The sequence below is a fragment of the Coturnix japonica genome, chromosome 3 (assembly GCF_054131305.1).
Source record: "Coturnix japonica strain WE chromosome 3, WE-NBRP24, whole genome shotgun sequence".
Taxonomy (NCBI): Eukaryota; Metazoa; Chordata; class Aves; order Galliformes; family Phasianidae; genus Coturnix; species Coturnix japonica.
The window spans coordinates 41,117,596-41,139,196 of record NC_140665.1 but is presented as its reverse complement, the minus strand read 5'-3'; the positions used below and the strand labels follow the sequence as shown (position 1 = coordinate 41,139,196).

At 39.0% G+C, this 21,601-nt stretch overlaps 1 protein-coding gene across 4 annotated transcripts; it reads right to left on the bottom strand.

The window, feature by feature from the left end:
* Positions 1–833: 833 nt before the first annotated feature.
* RNASET2 (ribonuclease T2) lies at positions 834–20,874 on the bottom strand. Of its 4 annotated transcripts, none has more exons than XM_085543444.1 (10): positions 20,752–20,874; positions 17,542–17,660; positions 17,057–17,123; positions 13,367–13,422; positions 12,432–12,489; positions 11,461–11,531; positions 7,385–7,498; positions 5,420–5,465; positions 5,139–5,213; positions 834–3,129 (listed from the first exon to the last, which is right to left on the bottom strand). In XM_085543444.1, the coding sequence occupies exons 2-10, from the start codon at positions 17,628–17,630 to the stop codon at positions 2,902–2,904; spliced, it is 804 nt and encodes a 267-aa protein (XP_085399570.1). In that variant the 5' UTR covers positions 17,631–17,660; positions 20,752–20,874; the 3' UTR covers positions 834–2,901. The 4 variants fall into 4 exon arrangements, with proteins under 4 accessions (XP_085399570.1, XP_015713472.1, XP_032299374.1 ...); XM_015857986.3 differs by having other exon boundaries at positions 17,542–17,646; XM_032443483.2 differs by lacking the exon at positions 20,752–20,874 and adding an exon at positions 19,371–19,524 and having other exon boundaries at positions 17,542–17,646.
* Positions 20,875–21,601: the final 727 nt, after the last annotated feature.

Here is a 21,601-nt window from a genome sequence, read left to right as displayed (position 1 = left end):
GTACAAGAACCAGCAATGCTACCATTGCCTCTATTTGAGCTTTCCTTGCAGCTGTGGAGAGGAACAAGGGATTAAAACAAGCAGCAAACCCAGCAATCACTCACCTGACAGCACAGTGTACCATTATGGATTTTATGTCTTTTTTTCCTCACGTTGTCCTTGCTCCCAAGATGAAAACATCTAGAGATATTGAGAAGATGGTTGTACTAATTGCGAACTGTGTTCATAATCAAACCATGGACTGAAAACCATTGAGCAAGATGGTCTGATGATAACCTTTACTTGCCTTGCTAATGATCAGCTTAATAAGAGAACGGTGGCATGTCCCTGCTGCGAACTTTGAAAGGAAAATGAGAGCATGTGACTTCACCAAAGGATCTCCCCCATGTAAAATAATAATGATCATTCAAAAATAAGTGAGAAAGAAAAATCAACCCTGATTTTGAGTAAAGCTGAGTCATGTTTCTTTCAAAAGCTTTTGATAGGAATTATAACTTAACATTCATTCCATTTGGTTTTCATTTGATGTAGACCACCCCAAACCCATCCACCGTTTAAGTGTTATTTAAAAGAACCAAAAGAAGATTTTAGAAGTGTAGAAGCCTCGGGCTGATACTTCACAGGCAAATAAATACACTTTCACAAGAAGTATTGATCTTCTTACACCACAGTAGTATCCTAACCTGGTTCTGTACCTTCATGCATTAGATGACTACCACGACGGATGGTGGTATCAATAACACAAGAGTCAAGCTCTGCACAGAACCGTAAATGGAACAGCAGGAAACTTGGTATTGCTGAAGCAGAAATGGAAGAATTTAGTTTACCTGAACTGCTTGTGATTATGCAGCGTTTATTAGCTTTTGAACTATTAACAATTTCTTACATAGTTCCTGAATAAACCAATCATGTATTGGTGTTCTTAGTTGCAAATACACATGTTATATACAATGCATATGCAAATATATACACATACAGGAATTCGATAAAGTGCTGTCTGCTGATCTTATCAGAATGTTACACAATTATTAAGTCAACCCCAGAGAAACTACTGGATCATCACAGCACTCCCTGAAACATAGCCAAAAATACCAATGCACAATAGATAAACGTCTGGTCTTTGAATCACCTTCTGCTCAGAAATGCATGCAAAGTTCTCACTGAATTTGGTAGAAACCCTGTGGACATGGTCAAAAGCAGGATTCATCCTGTTACACACTTCAAAAAAGATGCAAGCGTGAATTTCAGCCAACCAAAAGCCACTGAAAAAAAACAAAACAACCCACCTACCTCAATATCACATGCCCCTTGAAGCTAGTTCTCCCATAAACACTAACATATTTCAAACAGCAGTGAATTTATACCTCTTTACAACAAGTACCACATGTTGCATCTTCTGCCTTTTCCCTTCAGAATTTGACTTTTTTTTTCTTTCAAACATCAAAGTTCAATTTCAAGTATTTCCATTAAGACAATAATGGCATAGGGAGAACGAATAAAATAATAGCTTCTTTTGTTTTGATTTTAAATGCTGTATAGAGTAGAGTACTCCAGATCTGTTACTCTAGTACATTCCTCAACTCAGGAAGGAACAAAGTTTGAAAGAAAAACCCTCACTTTACTGCAATGCAGACACACTAAAATGCAGATCAAACCCATTCTCATGTATTAAAAACAATAACAAAAAATTCAGATCTCTAGAGAGGACTTGAACCCCTCCCCACACCCCAAAAAATACAACAAACCACAGTACTCTGGAATGGGAAGGTAACAGCCTCAAAGGAGACGTACAGGGACAAATAAAATAAACATGAATGGTTTCTTAACCTAGAAGATATCATAAATTTGTCCTTAGTGCTGCTTTTACTATTTTTGCAGTAATATACTCTTCTAACAGATGGTTCTGTGAGTTGCAATTGTAGTTCTAAGACAATCTGAGACACTTGCATCACGATAGCACAGTGTAAAGGATCGCTTCTAAATCAGTCTTATTTGGAAACATGCAACTATGTGGCTTGCTATTGTTATGGGATAAAAAACACCATTGTACATTCGTACTTTTCACTGGAATTCCTGCAGTCTTTACTACTTACCTATAAAAAGCTATTTCTTAGAACCAAGTTATTACATGACAACTTTATTTTTAAACAGAAGCTTAGGCATTTTTCCTCACTTCCATGGAAGTGCTAAATGTTCAATTTTGTTAAAAACTAAGAATTTGCTTCTAGAGTCCAATATTATTCTCTTATAATCACAGATGATTTAAAATTAGTCACTCTTCATGATGGCGTTAGTCACCTTACCAAATCTACAAACAGGTGTGGCTGCAAATACAGTCTTGGGGTTCTTCTGATAGAGATGCCAATAAGAGGTAGCTGTTGTTAAAAGGCTGTCCTTTTTGGGCACTTGTGATCTGAATGAGGAAAAGTTTAATGCTATGAAGTGTGGCTTTTATTTAGTGATTCTGGAGAACGTATTTACACAAAGCTCCAGACAGGTTTCAAATTCTTCCATTTTACAATATCCTCTTCAATACATCATCATATCAAGTTGATAGGCATCTTTTTAAAACAAAGAATGACTTAACTACCGTGAGTTGCTACCAAAAAACCATGTGGCTGATGTGGCAGATTGAACTGCAAATGAAACTAAGTTACAGCTCATTTGTGAACACCGATTCAAGTGAAAAATAAGCCAAGAAGTACAGACAAAGCTGTAAATCAGATTCTGATTTCATCTGTATCAGACCAGAAATTCAAGACTTTGGCCTACATAGCTAGTATTACAATGCAAACTATTCTTTTAATGGCCAAGGCAGATTTCAGTGGTTGTTTTCCCCACCCCCCAGCAAAAATACTCTCAGCATACCTGATACAGGCATGGTTTTGTAATATTACTAAGTCAAAATTGCTTTCCAAGGTATGACTTTAAGGGATTGTTGTTAACTTGTTTTGTTGAAGAAGGATAATAGACTGGAAGAGTGTCATTGCAGACAGATAACTCCTCAGTTACAGGCTGCAAGTTGGTGTGCATTCGGCTGGATTCACCCTTTGGCTCTGTGCAGTTCCTCGGCTTCAGTTCTTTGGTGAAGCAGAACTCAATCTGACCAATTGTTTGTGCTTTTTCACCCTAGAAATACAAGGGATGAGATCAGCATGCTACAGGAAGAAAATGAACCATTTTGTCAAGTATATTGCCTTGCCTATTGAATACAGCAGTGCCTGCTTGTACAACTGACTTTGGAAAATTGTGAAAGAAACAAGTACTAGAAGCATCAGCTCCAAACAACTTAGACAAATATGTTCTATAAGGAACAAGTAGACAAGTAAACACATTCCAGTGCTTGAATTCACTAACAGTTTGGGGAATGTGCCTAACTAGTAAGCTTTATTAAGAAATATCATGGAAGACTGAGAAACTAGCCCAATACACAGAAGCTCATCACCTTTGTGATGAGCTGTGATGAACTCTGAGAATATTAAAGGATATGCCTGACCTGAAAGGCACCTTCCACAAACTCTGTTACAGGGCAGGAACAGAAGCAGAGAAAGCTCTCCAAACAAGAAAAACAAACTGGGTTTTATAGTGGTTTCTACTGAAAGGAATACAAAAGTAGGCTGCCAGAATTAGTGGAAATGTCACTTTTGGACTGCAGAACAGGCTAAAAAAACAAAACAAAAAGCACTCTGGGTGCAAAGAAAAAATTCTTTCATGTAGGAATGGGGACTGGTAACACAGCAAAGAACACGCACATTAACAAAGTGTACGTGGAAAAAAGAGACCTGTTTTGAAACCCTTAAGAAAGAACAAAAGTTACCGCGTCCCTCTGAAAAGCTGTATTCAACTCCTATTCCTTTGTTTGAGTAACATAAAAATACATTTTAAAATGATTTTAATCTCAGATTCCTTTTCACATGAAACAACTTCTGAGGTATAAGAATCTCAGGGTACTACTAAAGCAGATGAGCTGACAACATAAGAGCTATTAAACTTCATCAGCAACTGTATCTCGGGAAGTTTTCATAAAACTGCTGTCTGTGTATGGGCCATAACTCCGGCAAGAGTGGTAAACTGCTTTTATTGAGCTGAAATAAAAAATCTACAGAAGATGGAGAGCTATCTTGTAGGAGTTTTTTTTCTGTTGTTCCTGCTGTTTGTGGCTTTGTGTGTGTGTGTGTGTGTTTTTTTTTTAAATTAGAATCACCTCTAAGGAAACAAAGAGATAACTATGCAGTCTACCCACATATTGTTCAGAATATTATTTCGCTCCTTCAAAAGCATTCTTAGTTCAGATAATGAGAACAAGTACTTAATGCTATAACAAAGCCTATGTACTACATTCTTCACTGTACTGTGATCCACAGTACAATCCTTGGCAAGGAAAAACACAAAGACATGGAAACATTAGACCACAATGGCTCAAAAGGTAAAACTGAACCAGTGACCATCAAAACAACTTCATACCTCTTCAGATAGGGGCTTTTGAGAATAAGCTCAGAAACAGGCCTTTAAACTGCTTTATTTCCGAATGGTTCCATACAGCAAATAACTTCAAGCAAAACATAAGCCATTCATAGTTAAGTAAAGACAGTACCCTTGTCAAGGGCAATACATTAACTATCTCCTTTCAGCTCATTCTTACTGGGTCTGGTAATCTGCTATATGGCAATTAAGCTTTAGCAGCAGCAGAAGAAAGTACTCAGATACAGTTTACCTCTATCCCAATGAGTACAGCATTCTATAAGAGATGCCTGTTCAAAGTTTAAGGCAAATAGGGCTTAAAAACCCAGAAGTCCCACTGTCTGAGTACCTACACTAAGAACAAAGCTATGGCACAAAGAATGGACACTTCTATCCATTAACAATATTTCTGTGTTAAGAAATAGCTTATGTTAATGTCGATATGGCCGAACTCAGTGATGCCAGAATGCAAGTAACATTTTTGTAAACTCAATTCTAAGAGCAGAGAAATACCTGATTTCTAAGGAGATATACACAAGGAACACTCTGTGCTTTACTATGCTGCATATTTTTCACTATTTTTGCTTTTTTAAAACCTTTGATAAAATATGTTTGCTTGAAAATGATTATTTTGTGGGCTTGTGTGTGTATTTGGTTTTATCTATTTATTTTCTCACCTCTTCTGGAGCAAGACATTGGATCTTTGGTGTAACACCATAAAATTTCGTAAGCACTTCCTTTATAGCAGCCATCTGAAAAATTAAAAAGCTCATGAAAATAAGTCACTACCACATCTTCCAACAGACCTGACATTTGGAAGTATGCAAAAAGTTTATGATAAAGTACAACTTTTTAATTAAAACACACACAAAAGATCACTTACTCTAGAAATAAACATGACTTCTGCTGAAAGAAGTGTACACATGCAATGCTGCTTGTATAAAAGGTCATTTCTTACCTGGTAGTATGTACTGCCTGGCTTTATCCCAGCTTTCAGGAGAACACTGAATGAAAGACAAAACATTTTCATGGTTCTTGTAGGGAAATATAACTTGACAAGCATTAGATAAATTAATAATGTTAGTGATAACTTAAAATTAGGCTGAGCAAGGGAAACTTGTCTTTCATCCTTTGCCAGGCCAAGGAAAGGTGTCTTTTTCTTAAAAGCAACCTCCCACTAACTCAGGAGGGTCAGCAAGAACCCACTGTTATACCTTACTCTGAGGATGCCAGGAGAGAGATAAGTCTTCAGAAACAAATAGAGGACTATGCTGCTGTCATTTGCTGGTTCTTTGAATTGCACTGCTGAGAGCCAATAGAGCACCCTTACATTGCATAAAGCTAGATTCCTGTGTTCTGGCCACAAGGAGGACACAGGATCTGGATTAACACTGATGTCAGTTAGAAACATTTCTAAAAATCACTTTCTATGTATGTTTTTTAATAGAACAGCTGCTCACATAAGAGCTAAAGTAGTTCTCAACTACATCTTGCTTATACCCCCTTCCCTTTAGATGCAGCCCTGAGAGAATTTCACACTTCCAGCTGTTAACAAATCTCAGGACCTAATAGGAACCTTAGAATACCAGCTTCTTTGCTTCTTCAGCACTACATGGGAATGTTCAACATCTCTCAGGATGAGAGCTAATAATGCTCACCCTTTTCAAGGTCAAATTCTGCACTGGGGAGATCTAACCCAACTGTATAATGGTCTACTTGCTAATGGAAACAATGCTCTATCATCATTTTACAGGAGCCTGTACAATGTTCTCAATATTAAGATCTTTTAGGAAACTTGTAATGATTTTAGCACCTACTTTTTGCTCATAAAAGTATAAATGTAGTGAGAACATAAGCAATCATTTTTCAGCAAAGATTAAATTACGTGGGTGCTTCATTCTCTCCCTCGGTGAAGAAAAAGCTATGAGCAATTAACATCAAGATCTTTCAATTTTAATTCTCTTCCACTACACATGCTGATTTAGAGCCACACAATCGGTCACTATGCCATCTGTAAGATGTTTGAATTACACAGCTACTTTGTTAGTTGGCTTATCAGATATTATTAATTTTAACACAATATACAACATGCACTGTGTCTAGAAAAACATGATTAAGTTTTATAAGACACCTGCAAAGATATGAGTGGGATAGAAAAAAGATGATTCCTTTGTGTACATAAAGTAAATAAGACTATTTAATAGATTGCTTGGACAAGACACTCACAAAATATGAGCCAGATTGTTTTTACAATATGTATACGTTTCTAAATACAAAATGAGAATTTTTCTTATCTCACAGATAAAGTCTTTCTACACAAGGAGATGTTTCACAGACAACAAGCCCGAGTTAAATGCTTTCCCATCCATAATAAGCATTGACCAGGGAAGGACTCCGGACCTTCGATATTCATTTGTAGCCACGATATGTTCATACAATAAGTGTTGGAACTTGTCCAAATATATCTAGGTACTGTATCTGCAATTGCCAGTGCTTTGGAACCATTAGGAGAAATCAGTTCTTAGGACAAAACAGGAGTGTCAGACGACAATTACTTCTGAAAGGAAAGCTGAGAACTGTACACACCAACTGAACACTGCACTTCTGGACAATGTTCCTTATTGTTAGCTCTCAACATCTTCCCAGGATGTTCTACACAAGTTTGCCTGCAGCTTGACCTTTCCTCTGAGCACAAAAACTGTATTTTCTAAACACAGCAGATTGTTTAGGTATCAGTACAATTGAGATCCAAAAAGAGACACATTACTCAAAGCAGAAAAACCTCTCTCCTATATTATATATATATACACATACACTATATAAATTTTTTTCTGCCATGAGATTTTTAGACTTTTTCTTAAATCAGATTTTAAATTTACAGAAACTGTCTGAAGTAAGAGCAGATCGGAGTTCATTAACATACCCATTAAGGTCAACGTGCTGGTAGAGTTCCAGGGTTTTACTGAAATATTTCTTCTCAGAATCAAGGATTGGAAGTGTGGCTGCACAAGTGCCATGTTTATCCCATTCATGTTTCCTATAGGAAGAAATGAAAATTTAAGTTTTATAAAACATTATTTACAGCATCATTTATTTCTTTTATTAGAAGCATTTTCCAAGAGCTTTTGAACATCTAAGGATAGCGAGAGAAAAGCTAAAGTCCCTCTCCTTGTGGTTTGTAGCATCAGGCTAAGGAAAAATTCTCCTGGACAGTAAGCCACATTGCAAATGTGTAAATAAGCTGCCCTTAATACTGGCAGCTGCAAGAGAAAAACTTTTCAAATAAGGGTAAGAACTGCAGAAGAGAAAGGAAAGGATGGCACGGTGGCTTCAATAACAGCATGAACATGGGACACTGCAAATTAGTATTGTGCTTTGCTATACATTGCATATAAGAATTTGTCTTAAAGCCACTTCATAATGGTTCTGGTCTCTACCTGTTATCTGACTAAACAGATAACACTTTTTTTTTTTTCCCCTTTCTTAAATTCAGCAATATCTTTCTAGGATTGAATGCCACAAAGTATATGGGAAATTGTTGCTCACAGCCTGAACCTCTGATTAACCACCTGAGGCAAGCAATGAGACAGCTGCGGGAGCACAGGTGAAAGTAATTCAGCTGCACTACAGGAAGGGGTGGAGCTTGGCTCCACCTCTCCCAGATCTCATACAAGGGCTGACTACCACTAAGGCAGGATCTCTTTCTCTGGAGATCGCTCCTGTGTGGAGTTTACTGCAAACCTTCAACATTGGTGAGCATTTTCCATTTATCACAGATTATCTTTCCATCATGATAATCTTTCATACAAAATATCTGTTTAACCATCAACTGTATAACTGTATAATTGTATAACTGCACACAAAGTGAGATGCTAAATCAAAAGGCACAGAGCTACCCACAGACTCTCTCCAAGCTGTGTCAGCTGCAGCAAGACAAGGACACACAGGGTCCAGTGTTTTGCTCTAGTCTTGTGAATATTCTAGAGTTGAGAGTGAGTTTAGAGTCACTACAAAACTATTACAGCAACTTAAAGATTATGCTTCTTTTCATGTAATTTCATTTTTGCAGCACAGCCACATGAAAAAACAATTTGATGGAGATAAAGCTAATTCTGACCAGCCAGCACAGGCGTAAGAAATTTCACCTTCATCTCTTCCACTTAAACACAAGTTGATGCAGCTAAACAAGGTGCAGGAAAAAAAGGATTGATAAACAGAGCTGTTCAGAAATTGAAAGAACATCTCCAAATGCTATCCACTGAGACTTATCCTTCACATAGGCCACAATTACACAATGTCCTTGTGCTTGAGCCTCAGCTGGGTAGCACACAGATGCACAGAACATGGCCACCTGTGTTTGTGAAGGTCATCCTCCCTTCTATACCTCTTCATACTCATAAGCTAGGCAGTAGCACAGACAACGTGTTAGCTGTCAACAACTTTCTGACCTTGTTTGCATTGTGGAACACAAGTACTTCCACAGGCACACAGTAGTGGGGCTTACAGCATTAGATTGGGTTCCACAATATAATTTGTCCTTCTCCATTTTCTTGATGGTCATCTTAAGATACAAATACTACACTGGCATATCTAACAGCTAAGTTCTACAAGTGGAGCCTTAAGTGGCAAAAAAAATGCAAAGGAATGAAATTGGTAAAACTTAACTATGTGATTAAAAAAAAAAAAAAACAAACCACAAGATTTTGGGTCTTGGTAAATGTAACAAGGACAGAGTTCCCCAAGCTCAGCATCTGAGAGATGCAGCCCACAATGCTGGACACATGTCAGGTGGGTCCAATAACTGCAGAAGTCACCCAGCTTGAAAACTAGTTCAGTGCTGTAAGAACCTACACCTGCAAGAGCTGCTCGCAGAATGTTTAAGATGAGGGATACCCAGCTGTCCTGGGTAAGCACAGATTCCTTCTGCTGTATCAAATGTATAAACTGATCCTGAAGGGGATTCTCTTGGCCTAGAAATTTTTTGACATAGAATTATATGAACAAAAAAATTCCCCAAAAAGAGTGTTTTCAGATAGTAAGTTTTGAGATGCAAAGCACACATCCTGTTATAAGGCATTCTATCCTATTCAAACTATTGGGTAACAAATGCCACAGTTCACAAGAAAACAAGGTGAACACAGATGCACAGTTATCCTTACAGAAGCATAAAGAGCCATTCTTTAATCCCCTTGAAAAATCTTTATCTCCTCCTTTACACCAGAAAAACGTAAGAGGTAAACACAAGCAGAAACACAGTAAGCAATTAGGGCAGTCTTGGAAAAAGCCTGATGTGATATGCAAAGATACTCAATCATTTTGCTTGTCACTGCTTCTGTTCTTTACAGAATTAAGGTGCTCTCACTCTACAATGAAAACCTCCATTTTACTTTCAGATTCTCATTTCCGTCTTTTATACTAGATAATTTTAAAAATTGAAGTAAATACCCTATTTTTAACTGAACTAAGGCGTACAAAGATCTTACCGGCTTCCAACCAGCTTAACACTTGCATTTACAAAAATCTGCAATTAGAATTGCCAATTAAAGAGTGCTTGTAACCTTACTGAGAGGGAGTAAATTACTCTGTCAATCAAAATACTATTTACAGTGTTCTAGCCTAACTTTCAGCTTACTTTTATACAAGGGATGTTTCCAGGTAATGAAATAAGTACGGTTAGCTAACCTTGAACAGAAACAAAAAATCTTTGTATCTGCTCATATCTGCTGCCTACCCAAGCACCTGTATTAGTAAAACAAGGACTAGTATGCACATGCTTTCAGAACAGATTCTGAAAGGTTCAGAACAGGTTTTTTTGGGGGGCAGGGGGAGAAATGACTACATTTAGGACACATTTTTCTTATTCCCTTAACAGTTTAACTTGGCATAAACTTGTGATGCCACTGAAATAGACAGTCATACTCTCCCAGCACAGAGACAAGAGTACAGAGAAGCAAGATCACTTTTCTGGGGGGCAGGAGGGGCAGTTTTGATGTTCAGACTGCTGTAAGATACTTCTAAGACCATTTTAAGACTTGGGAGGACAAAGATCTTCTGTAGAGCGAGGATATTAAAAGACATCCATTCCCTTCAAAAAAATCTGCCCTAGTGACACAGGGAGGAAGTAGTCCAAAGGAAAGTCCCAGAGGTAATTACAGTTGAAAAAGCTGGAGGCAGAGCATGTAGCTTTAAGTGCTACTATATTTTATCTAATGTTATTTTCACAGCAGATCCAGCAGAAACAAATCACATCAAATTGCCAGTGATTTTAGTCTAAGCTTGTGCAGCCTCAGACATCCATACTGGCCTTCAGTCCAAGCACCTGGTGATACAGAAGCAAAGAGGAACAGGAAAAGAAGGAAAAAAAGTGTAGTAACACTGCCAGGAGTGACTGAAGTCCCCTTCTCCATTCCCATATTCCAAGTAGGTTGATCTCTAAACAAATTCCTCGTTGATCTGATTTTAGGCTGCTAGAAAAGTTAAAAGTACAGGTCTGTAGAGAAATGGCTAAGACCATCCAATGCATCCTATTTTTCCCTTTCCACCTTCTGTTGAGAAATCGCAAAAGGAAAAGTCTCCCAAAGGCTGAAACATAGAGAAGATAGCAAGGAAACAATCTGAAAGCTGCTCTTGTAGCTAAGTTCTGACATCCCTACAGCACAAGCACTGTGCAAGTTTTAAATACTTCAGCTGCAGATGCATCTCTTCCCTGAAGAAAAAGGGAACAAAGACATTCTCTCTTTCACTCACTTTTGCAAACGTTTGCTTCAAAACCTTTGCCTTAGCTCCCTCTTCAGAAACTGTGTTCTGAAGATGCTATATTAAGAAAACTGAGGAAGAAAAATAAAAAAGAAAAAATATATATATATTAATATGTACCACTTTTAGCAGCTTTCTGGATGCTGCTTTTCATGCACAACACCTCCCCAAAAAGAACTCACGTTGACTTCTTTTTGGTAAAAATAATATCCAAAGTTGTTTTTCACTTTTGTTTGTACTCACCAGAAGTGGGTGCGATTGGGAGATGAATGAATCACATCAGGCCAATAACGTCTCATGTCTGACATAAGATCCTACAAAATAACACAGCTTATTAATAAGCTTACCTGTGGTGCTTAAAAGCTACTCCTAACAAAATCTACAGAAATAGGTATTTTTTCTAAAACTGAAGCCTCATCTTTCAGTATCAATGAGAAACATTGGCAGAAAAAGAAGAGGTCCCTTCTCCCAATTATTCTGGAAATACTGTTGGAGGTGGTAACAGGCAGATGCAAATACCTGAATATCTGAACGCATTAGTGCAGACTAGCAAGATTTTCTTTCCACTGTCCCTGCAGAAATTGATCAATCAGAGCTTTTCACCACTGTAAGATCAAGTTTCCCATTCACACTAAAAAAACACATGGAAGAGGCTTAGGAGGCTGTAGAGTCTTCCTCCTTGAAGGTATACCAAGGCTGCCTAGACACAGGCAACCTGCATTCAGAGTCTCTGCTTGAGCAAAATGGCATTGGACCTCACGCTCTCTGGAGATCCCTTCTAACCTGTTCTGTAATTTAGATATGGATATTTTAAATAAATTAACACATAAAAAAACCCCACACAACAACAATAAAAAACCATGACCTGACTGTAACCTCTATTTCATATATTCTGGTTACCACTGGAGATTCAGTGACTAAGTTCTCTAATGTTTTCTTGCTACAGGGGAAGTGGCTTAACAAGTTCAACCACACATCCGCAAAACCAAGTACAAACAGCTGCTACCGATCACAGGCACCGTGACTTCAAGTAGTACCAGAAGCACTTAATCAACTTTTGGAGTCTTTAAAAAGAAAGACTGTAGTAGCTGTTATAGTCAGGAAACTACAATCACAGAGATGCATTTTGAGCTACACTTTTTGCATAGAAAGCACAAAAGCAATGGCACTGAGCTGTTTGGATGATGCTTTGTTTCTTGTTTTAAAATAAATACCTTAATCTCTGTGACGTTGAAATGCCACGTCCTGTTACATTCTTCACCTTTGTCAGGCCTAGAGAAGCAAAATCAAAATGGAAAAAAAAAGATATATTTGCTATTACTGAAGATGGGAGATATCACAGCCTCAATTTTACATACAATTATAGCTATAAATTTGATTTTAAAATAAAAAACATCCATCAGCATTTATGGTGTTTTGTAAGTAAAAATTCAGTACACTAATTATGGCTAAAACATTTCCCATGTAGAGACTCTCAATTAGGCCCCACAATTCATCACACTGTAATAAACGTACAGAGGAAGCACTGATACTGGAATTGTCTCGTTAGAATTGTGCACATCATGCCACTGATAACACTGAGCTCCCCAAGTGACAATTCAGCATGTCTGATAATACATTTAATGGAAATCTACATATAATACTGTTCATCCTTCCAGGACACACAGTTCACCAGCTTTCCATAGAGAATTTTTCCATGTATTTGTAATGAAAACCTTTTAACAGCTGCCATGGACATCAATGCCATGTAGTTGATTTCTTTGAAGCAAATCAGTTTTTCTGGGACTTTCACAATATTTGTGCTTAGTTAAGATATTTACATACTGTCACGAGTCACTTACAAAATCTGTGTACTTGGGGGGGAAAAAAAAAAGAGGGGAAGCTATTACTTCCCTTTCTCTTAGAGAACAGTGATTTTTATAAAGACATACATAAACAGATGCAAAAGTGAAAAGATTTCTGTAGCTCAGTGACTCACAGGATATACAGGAATAAACACCAGTTTTATATTAGAACAGATTCCAATAAGAGAAAAGCTTTTTTTTTTAAGCAATCAAAACAGAATAAGCACTGAAAAAAAGCCCTAAATATCTTCGGTTTTTTTTTTTTTTCCTTTTCAGACTGAAATTAAAACAACCTAGAACCATACCACAGTCCATGAATTGTCCAGTAGTCTGGAGGGTCTTGACAATCATTAGCACTCATCTGTAGAAAACAAAAATACACAGTATTTGTTATACATGTTCAGAGATAATGGCTTAGAGCAAAAAAACAAAGCACATTTGCTGGTGGCCCAAAGCACTAGAGAGACAAGAGAGATTCTGCTTGCTCAAATCAGTGATTCCAGGTACCTGAAGCTGCCATAGATTGTGTTGCTTGATGCCAGTTGACTACAGCTAAAGTTCTAAAACCGATCAAAGGAACACCAGGAATATCCCACACAGGCAGTATGAACAGAAGACAAAGGACAGATCCTGAGCTAAAAGGAAGTAGCCTGAGCCATGCTTAATGAATGGAGTTAGCTCTACATTTATTCTATATTGTAGGTGGCAGTTTTCATTATTTTCTCATCACCTTCCAAGAGGTGCAGCCATCAAAATAAAAAAATATAAGCTGTAATACTGGACAAGCACACAACCATCTTTAGAAGTCCGGGAGTAGCCTTGTTAGTATATCAAAAAGGAAAATGCAAAGAGTAGCTAGAAGAAATAAGTACTTTTTTCAAGTAAAATAATTAAGATGTATTCTTAAACTATTTTGAGTCAAGGGAATAGTGAAGAGCAAAGACAACATACATTCCTAGCAAGGTTTTCACTCAAGATTTCTGCTAATCCAGGTGAAACAGCCTATATATTAACTATCGTTTAGAGCAGAATACATATTCCTGATCACACTAACAAAAATTTCTACATTCATACATCACAGAACAACACAACTGTACTTTCCCTGATTACTGTGCTTAGTAATTAGGTCTCAAAACAATTTTCTTTATTAAATAACAACCTCCTCAGACCTTCTTTCCCCAAAATATTGTTTTCTTTTCATCTCTGTGTTGTCCACCCTGCCTTAATTACACCACAAATGCCTTTTATGAGATGCAGGAGCAAGAGTGGAGCACAGAGAACTGCAGCTAGAGACCTGTAATCTCACTAATTGCCTTCCACAAGCCACAAGCCAGTGGCAGCCAAACTGTAGGCTGTGCAAAACTTTCCTACAAACACACACTGGAAGCATAAGTGGTACTGCTCCTGTAAAAACAAGCTTTGTGGAGTTGAAAGAGTTCGGCTATTGAGACCAAAATACATCAAGTTAAGGGCTAGTGACTGACAGGTCTGAAAAGCAGACTGACAGATAATGAGCTTCCTCATCTGGGGTGGGCATAAGAACAGCAGTTGCACTCCTTACCCAATTTTTAAACCACAGTTCCCAAACAAAGAAAACACCACTGCATTTTTCAAGATAGCTGACACAATCAGGGCTTAGACTCAGTACCAGGATTCATGCTGTTCCCGGTCTGAAACAACATTCTAATGCCAGAAGAAAAGCTAAAGAGCCTAATTGTGGTCAGACAGTCAACATCTTTAAGTCTCTCCCAAGACCAGACAGGTTATCCAAGTAACTCAGAGCACTGAAAGTCAACAGCTTGTTTCCAGTGAGTAAAAGCATCTCCAAGCTGCCCAGCACTGAAACACAGTGTACTGAAGAGGTGAATAAAGATCTGGTATCATTTTACCTTTAAGTCTGTGAAACACCAGGAGTTAACTAGCTAACCCAGCTAGCAGTTTCTTCTGTTTTCCCCATGTTGGTGTTGCACTGCAGGCCAGCAGCACAGTGCGCCCATTGCTACCTGTATCACATCAGATCACACGCTGTGGTCTTTCGACAGCTTCATTCACCCTGCTCTCTAGTTCTAACCATGGTAGCTTTCCAGTTTCCTTTTAAATCAATATTGTACAGTGGGAAAATACCAGCACACATATAGTGAAAAAGATTACAGCAGGGTTTAGTGTCCATTTCTTCACGATTCTTCCCATTTTATCCAGAGCAGGAACCAAACTTCACACACTTGCATCAGATTTCCTCTGTTTCACAAGAGAAAAACCCACAAAATTTATTCTCATTTTAAGTCTCCAAGATGCAGAAGCCACGATCATAACATTTATCTTCATAAGTTTTTGAATTCAAAGACCTGTCCATCTCCACAAAAATGGAGGGCAAGCCCGTTTATTTGCCCTTCTGCAGCTCCTACTTCCACCTAACAGAATGCACATTGATTTCTGAGCAGAAAATCTAAGTTAAACCATACCACAGCACTTTTCTAAAACAGTATTTTTCAGCTTAATTATGCAGAACACACTCAGTATTAAAACACAAAAGCTGAGCAGAATTACAGACAAATTAAAGCACAGGATGAGCTGAGAGAGGTACATTCACAAATTTCTGGTGTGATGAACCATGTCCACTACGTTTCAAAGAGACCTTTCAGGAATCCAAATACCTGAAACACTTTCTTCCACATACAAATATACAAAATAGGTAGGAATTAAGATGCAGCTCAAGAACACATTATGCAGCAAAGTCCTCAGCCTATAATCAAGTTCCTCTACACAAGATGCATCAACTCATAAACACTTGCAGAACATATCAAAGGAGCTTAAGTTAAACAATACAACATGGTTGCAGCTTGCTTCACCCAGCCACCATTTTTCCTTATGTTCATCATGTCAACAGTTTTAAACAAACACCAACAGCTAAATACACTAAGGATGCAGAATAATCTTGTATGTTATTAAATATATATCCAAAATTGAATCTGGGAGCTGCTCAAGTTAACATACAATCTGAACAAAAAGAAAGCATTTATAGGAGTAGAGTTGGAATCTCCCTTTTTGCTGTGACTCAGGGAGATAAAACTGAACAAAACCTTGTTTTAATATGATTTTAACTTCAGTTCTCTGATCCCCCAAAAATAAGCAAACAAAAAACCCACTGGCCATTCCTTGGTCTCAGCTAAATACATCCGAATTTCCATATTGGTATCTCTCCCTGACATTTACCGTAAAGTATATCCAGTTCTCCACAGAAGTTTCTGACAGCAAGATCTGCTGCTACTGCTTTTATGTGTAGCTCCAGAAATAGAAGTGAGAAATAAGGAAGTATGTTGAACACAAAAAAAATCCTCAAATTTGTAATAAATAAGTGTCCCAGAAGTAGAATCTTCTTGGCTCCAGAGACAGGTGCCCAACACTGAGGCTTCTGCATTATCCTCTGGGTACACAATCAGTAAATCTGATCACAACGGCATACTGTTTAACTCAGCTATATCAGAAAAGGCATACAGAAGAAAAATGTTCTACTTACAAGGTAGTAATAGGTATTTAATAGAAAAAGGTGCGTAAAATCACATCTCTACATTCCTGAAAGGCATATATTGGAAGGCAGGTATAATGCTATAATAGGATGATAATAGGTGGGTGGCAAAGTCTTCAGCTTCATGAAATGAGAACAAGCAAATGAGGCCTCTGCAGCAGAGCAGGGATTTTTTTTTTTGATTTTTTTTTTTAACAGAAATGCTCAAAGACATCTACCACAACAGCTTTATACAGTGCCCTCTTTTTCCAGATAGAATCTGTATTTGATGAGTTATCATAAAAGCCTTTGGACACACACCGCAATCCCATCCCTGAAGTACAGGGAAAGCTGTAAAAGTTGCATCTCTATTAAAATGCAAGTATGCAAGCAAGATTAAATACTCAATAGGCTTTATTAATTCTCTTTTCAAGCATTTATTGTCAAAGGTTCCCTCTGTCCAGATAAAAGGGAACAAAACAAATCTCACCTTGCATACAGTCACTGGCCAATGGTGAGCAAGATACAGCTTCTTCCAGGTGTGAGGATGGCTATCACTGCAGAAAGGAAGAACAAAACTATTTTTCTCAAGTATTAAGAACACCATCTCCAGTTAGCAGCACAACGCCAGCAATGTACAGAGGTTAACACACTGACTTTGGTACTGGCTGTTATTTTTAGCTTCTACTGCAATATTTCAGAACACCAAGCACTGTAGGATCAAACAGTAACAAACTACATAGAAACAACATACTTAGAAACCTCACTGTTCAACATATCTGCATACTAGCTCCATATGCTTCCCATTTATTATGATATGGAGGACACTTCATAAACATAAAGCAGAATGTATCTACTAGCAAGCTTTTACAACAACATCAAAAAAACATGTCTTGGCTAATGACAGTTAAGAACAATGATTGAGGTTATTGAAGAAGTAACTGTTAAAGTCACATGCTTTAAATCACAACTTACCTTTGAGGAAATTTATCTGAAGTACACCAGCAACATGACACCATAGAAAAACAACCCAAAATCCAATAGTGCAGCTTAGCAGGCTTCATCTTGCTAATCAAGTAGCTGTTAAAATAAAAGTGTTAAAAGAAAAGAAAAATGTTAATTTTCTAATGTTCTGTGTTGCAAGTGCAGAAACAGAAAAACACAAGTACCTCAGGAACAGTACAAAATATGAATTCTACACTACAGACTTAAAACCACAAGTAAGATCATCCTTTCAAGGATACGCTAGATTTCCCAGCTAACATGACAATCGCCCCATACTAATGTTTTTATTTTTTAGCTTTTATATAGTCCAAACAGAGCCATTCTCCAATTAACAGGGATGCTTACAGTCCATATACCAGCATATAATCAACTCACATACTCAGAGTAATTCATTAAAGAAACTCTGAAGCTAACATCAGACATTCATGTTGGATTAACTAAGACTGACATTAGAAAGCCACAGGAGGTGAAGTACAATGCCTAAGAATGCAACTGCTTGTAAACAACGACAGGCTACTGTAAAGCTATAATGAGACAATAGCAGGGTGGCAAAGCCTTCAGATACAGCAAATGAGAACAAGGCCAAATGCAGCAGCCACAGATACAGAAATGAAGGAAAAGAGCCGCTTACCTTCAGAAAGCCTCAAGTAGGCAGGGATCTCCAGCAAAAGATACCCTCACCTCCACTGCCAACCCTTAAATGAGGTCTGGAAAAGGGTGCATCCTGGCTCCACCCCTTCTGGTCACTTGGGTACACTGCATGCATCTGAGCTGCCCTGGGTTGGCCCTACCTTCTTACCAGGTGCTCAATCACTGCTTCAGGCTGTAACTTAGCATTTCTACTACTGCTACTAAACTGAAGTTTAAGAAAATTGTTGCATGCTTTTGTTATAAAACTGCAAGAGCCTCTAAAAAATATGCACCTGCCTGGTTTACTTACTGCCCTGTAAACCCCAACAATCAGGGGGAAAAAAATAAATAACCCAAATTTCACCAACAGGTGACTTTCAAATGGCACAGATCAAAAAATTCAAATGCCTCCTACACAGACACTTCGTAGATACTAAAAATAGAAGCACATACATGTATTTGCATGCAATTATTAACACTTTATTGAACATCCTTTCCAACTTCTTCATTTTCACAGCCCTACAAGTTGCATGAAAAGACGACACTCTTTGTACTTTGTTGCCTTCAGCAACAGTGTTTGTCAGCCAACAGAAAGTGTTAAAACAATTATGTCCCCAGAAAGTGATGTCATCAGAAAGGCTACAATGTAGAAAAGACTATCCTAAGTAAACTGTAAAAGAAATAAAGTAGCAAGCATTACAGCATCTCTTTTGCAAACTGGAATGACTTAAGAGGATCGGTACAAAGAAACAGGATTTTTACAGACTTAAGTGCAAACAAAGCATAAAAGTAATAATCTTTCTTGCTTGAGTCCTACAATTCCTCAGATAACGACCAGAGAGAGTGCTTCAAAAATGCTATTAACAGATCAACTGAATGCTCTGCTTTCTTTTACATACTGCTCTGCCACTGAAACTGAAGCATAGAGATAAAAAGGGAGAGCCCCTACATTTTTACATATTAAAGATACTTCATCACTGATAAGCAATATATAACATGAGGTTTTAACTTGTAAGACCCTAGCAGAAACTGATTAGAAAACAACACAGTTATGATGACATATCAATTTACTCTAGTTTATCTTTTATTAGTCTGTAAGTGTGGCTAATATAAAGATGTTGACCAAGATGATGGTAAATAATCAAAGGTTATTAGTAAAGAAAACTCACCAACGTCAATGCCTTGACCAGAAAGCTGAGGCAGTCCCCACTGGAGAGCAGTCTCCAAGAGATGCTGCCTCAGTGGTGGTCAGCCCTTAAATGAGGTCTCAGAGGAGGTGGAGTCAAAGTCCACCCCTTCTGGGAGCACAGCTAAATTACTCTCACCTGTGCTCCCGCAGCTGACCCAACACTTGCCTCAGCTGATTAATCAGTGGCTCAAAGCTGTGATTTCCCATAAAAGCACCTAGTGGGAAAGCAAGGCCAACTCAGGGAGCTCAGTTGCACACAATGTACCTGAGTGACCAGGAGGGGTGGAGCCAGGATACACCCCTTCCCAGGCCCCAATTAAGGGCTGGTAGGGAAGAGCAAAGATCTTTTGGGAGATACACACCTTACATGCCTAAGGCCTTTTGAAGGTATGAAGCTTTTTTCCCTTATTGTTGTGTTTATAGCTGTTGCATTTGAATGAATCCTTACTTGCTACAGACTGGGACCTCACTATTCTATTGTTACTGCTGTACTTTCTATTGTGTTAGGAATCAAATTATTTGTTGGCAGACTTACATTGTTAACAACAGAACTTAAAACCAGTTTAGCATTGGCAGCAGTAGCTGGGAAACAGGGCATCTGACTGGAACCCAAGAGCACAAAAAGGAGCATCTGGGCTCAATATAATTTCAAACAAGGGGATGAGCATTACCCTGCTGCAACAAGTCAGACAGCCCTGTTACTAAGCTGGGAGTCAGAAGCATTAATTTCATTTGTAGTGATGCTCCTGGCTCGAGCAGAGTTTATGTCCCAGCACTCTCCTGGCTAACTATTCCTTCACGTGCAACACTCACAGCCGCTATCGTAGAAGCCCTTCAGCAGGTCTCTTCCCCCGCTTCTTGCCGTGACCCAAGGCAGCCCTGGTGCGTGGTGCTTTAACGAGCAGCTTTGCTTTCCACTAACCAGCTTCCTGGGGAAGTCCTAAGCAAGGCAGCTCCATGCCTTCCTCATGCACTAACCAACGCGCTGATCCACTTTTAGTGCCGTGCTGAACAATTTGATTTCCTGGCTGCTCCTGAGAAACATCCATCAGGCTTTATTACAGATGCATTTCGTAGAAAACTAGCGCTGCAGAGACCTCAGGAGGACGAGTGAAGGCAATAGGAGGATACCGTAATCGATGCCCAATGCTACCTACAGTTTTCCAACTCTGGGCAACGTTACTATTTCTTTGGCAGCCCTTTAACAAGCTCCATAGGGAACCGAAAGCATAAAACGCGAGACTTAGCCCAAACTGAGCCCTCACTGACTTCAGTCCTGCACGACCTGCCAGATTCCTTGCAAGTCAGGGAAGAGGAGAGGAAACAAGCTCAGGCGGGATACCTCACCCCGCCCCCCTTACCTGCTGCTCCTCCGGGGCCGCCTAAGCCTCTCGCAGTGCTGCCTGCACAACCCGGCCCGCAAGAGGTTGGGGCAAGGAACAGGAGCACAGCGCTGCGACCACCGCCCCGCTGCGGCCCGCACTTCCGCCCTCCGGCACAGCTGAGCTGGGCTGCACAGCGGGGCGGGGACGTCGGGAGCTGCTGAGGCCTCGCTGTGTTTGCTCGGACTGCGCGTTCAGCAAGAGTGGAATGAGTACAGTGAGGAAGTGCTGAGACATGGGTTTGTGTGTGCTTCCTCATGGGGGAGGATTGAAACGACAGCGTTCTTGTTTGGAAACAACAGGCAGCTCCTGAAGAACAGAGAATGCAAAGGAGTGAATGATGAGTTTCTCAGACCACACTTGGCTCTTGTGTTTTCTCAGCACTGTGACAAACCACAAAACTGATTCTGACACCTGTGTGTCTGCTGGTATGTGAATCATAAATAACAAGTGGTGTTATTAATTACTACTGTGTGCTTCTGAACTATGGGGGAGATATTGCAACCACCCTTCGTTAATGCACAGGAGAAATATGTGGGCAGATCTACTTCCACAGACAAACTCGTTACACTTTTGGCCATTCAAATCTTGGTTCAAAGTCATGTTATTATTCACTGTTAACACATGTTTACACATTTGCACAGTGAGAAGGAGGATGAGGCAAAATTAATCTTTGCCCTTTCTATGGCGATAGAAAAAATGTCACGCCAAATGGAACGAGTGATCCATCTGCTGCTGTTCTCAGAAACAGCAGCCCAATGTACTGAAAGCTTCAGGGATTGTCCCTCTCTACTCTTGCCTTTATGAGGCCCCATCTGGAGTACTGTGT

Excerpts from the sequence above, each read along its gene's own strand:
- RNASET2 (XM_085543444.1), bottom strand. The coding sequence starts at position 17,630 with ATGAAGCCTGCTAAGCTGCACTATTGGATTTTGGGTTGTTTTTCTATG. Across the intron at positions 7,499-11,460 it reads CCCAATCGCACCCACTTCTG|GAAACATGAATGGGATAAAC; the intron begins GTGAGTACAAAC and ends TTCTTCCTATAG. Across the intron at positions 5,214-5,419 it reads CAGGCAGTACATACTACCAG|ATGGCTGCTATAAAGGAAGT; the intron begins GTAAGAAATGAC and ends TTAATTTTTCAG.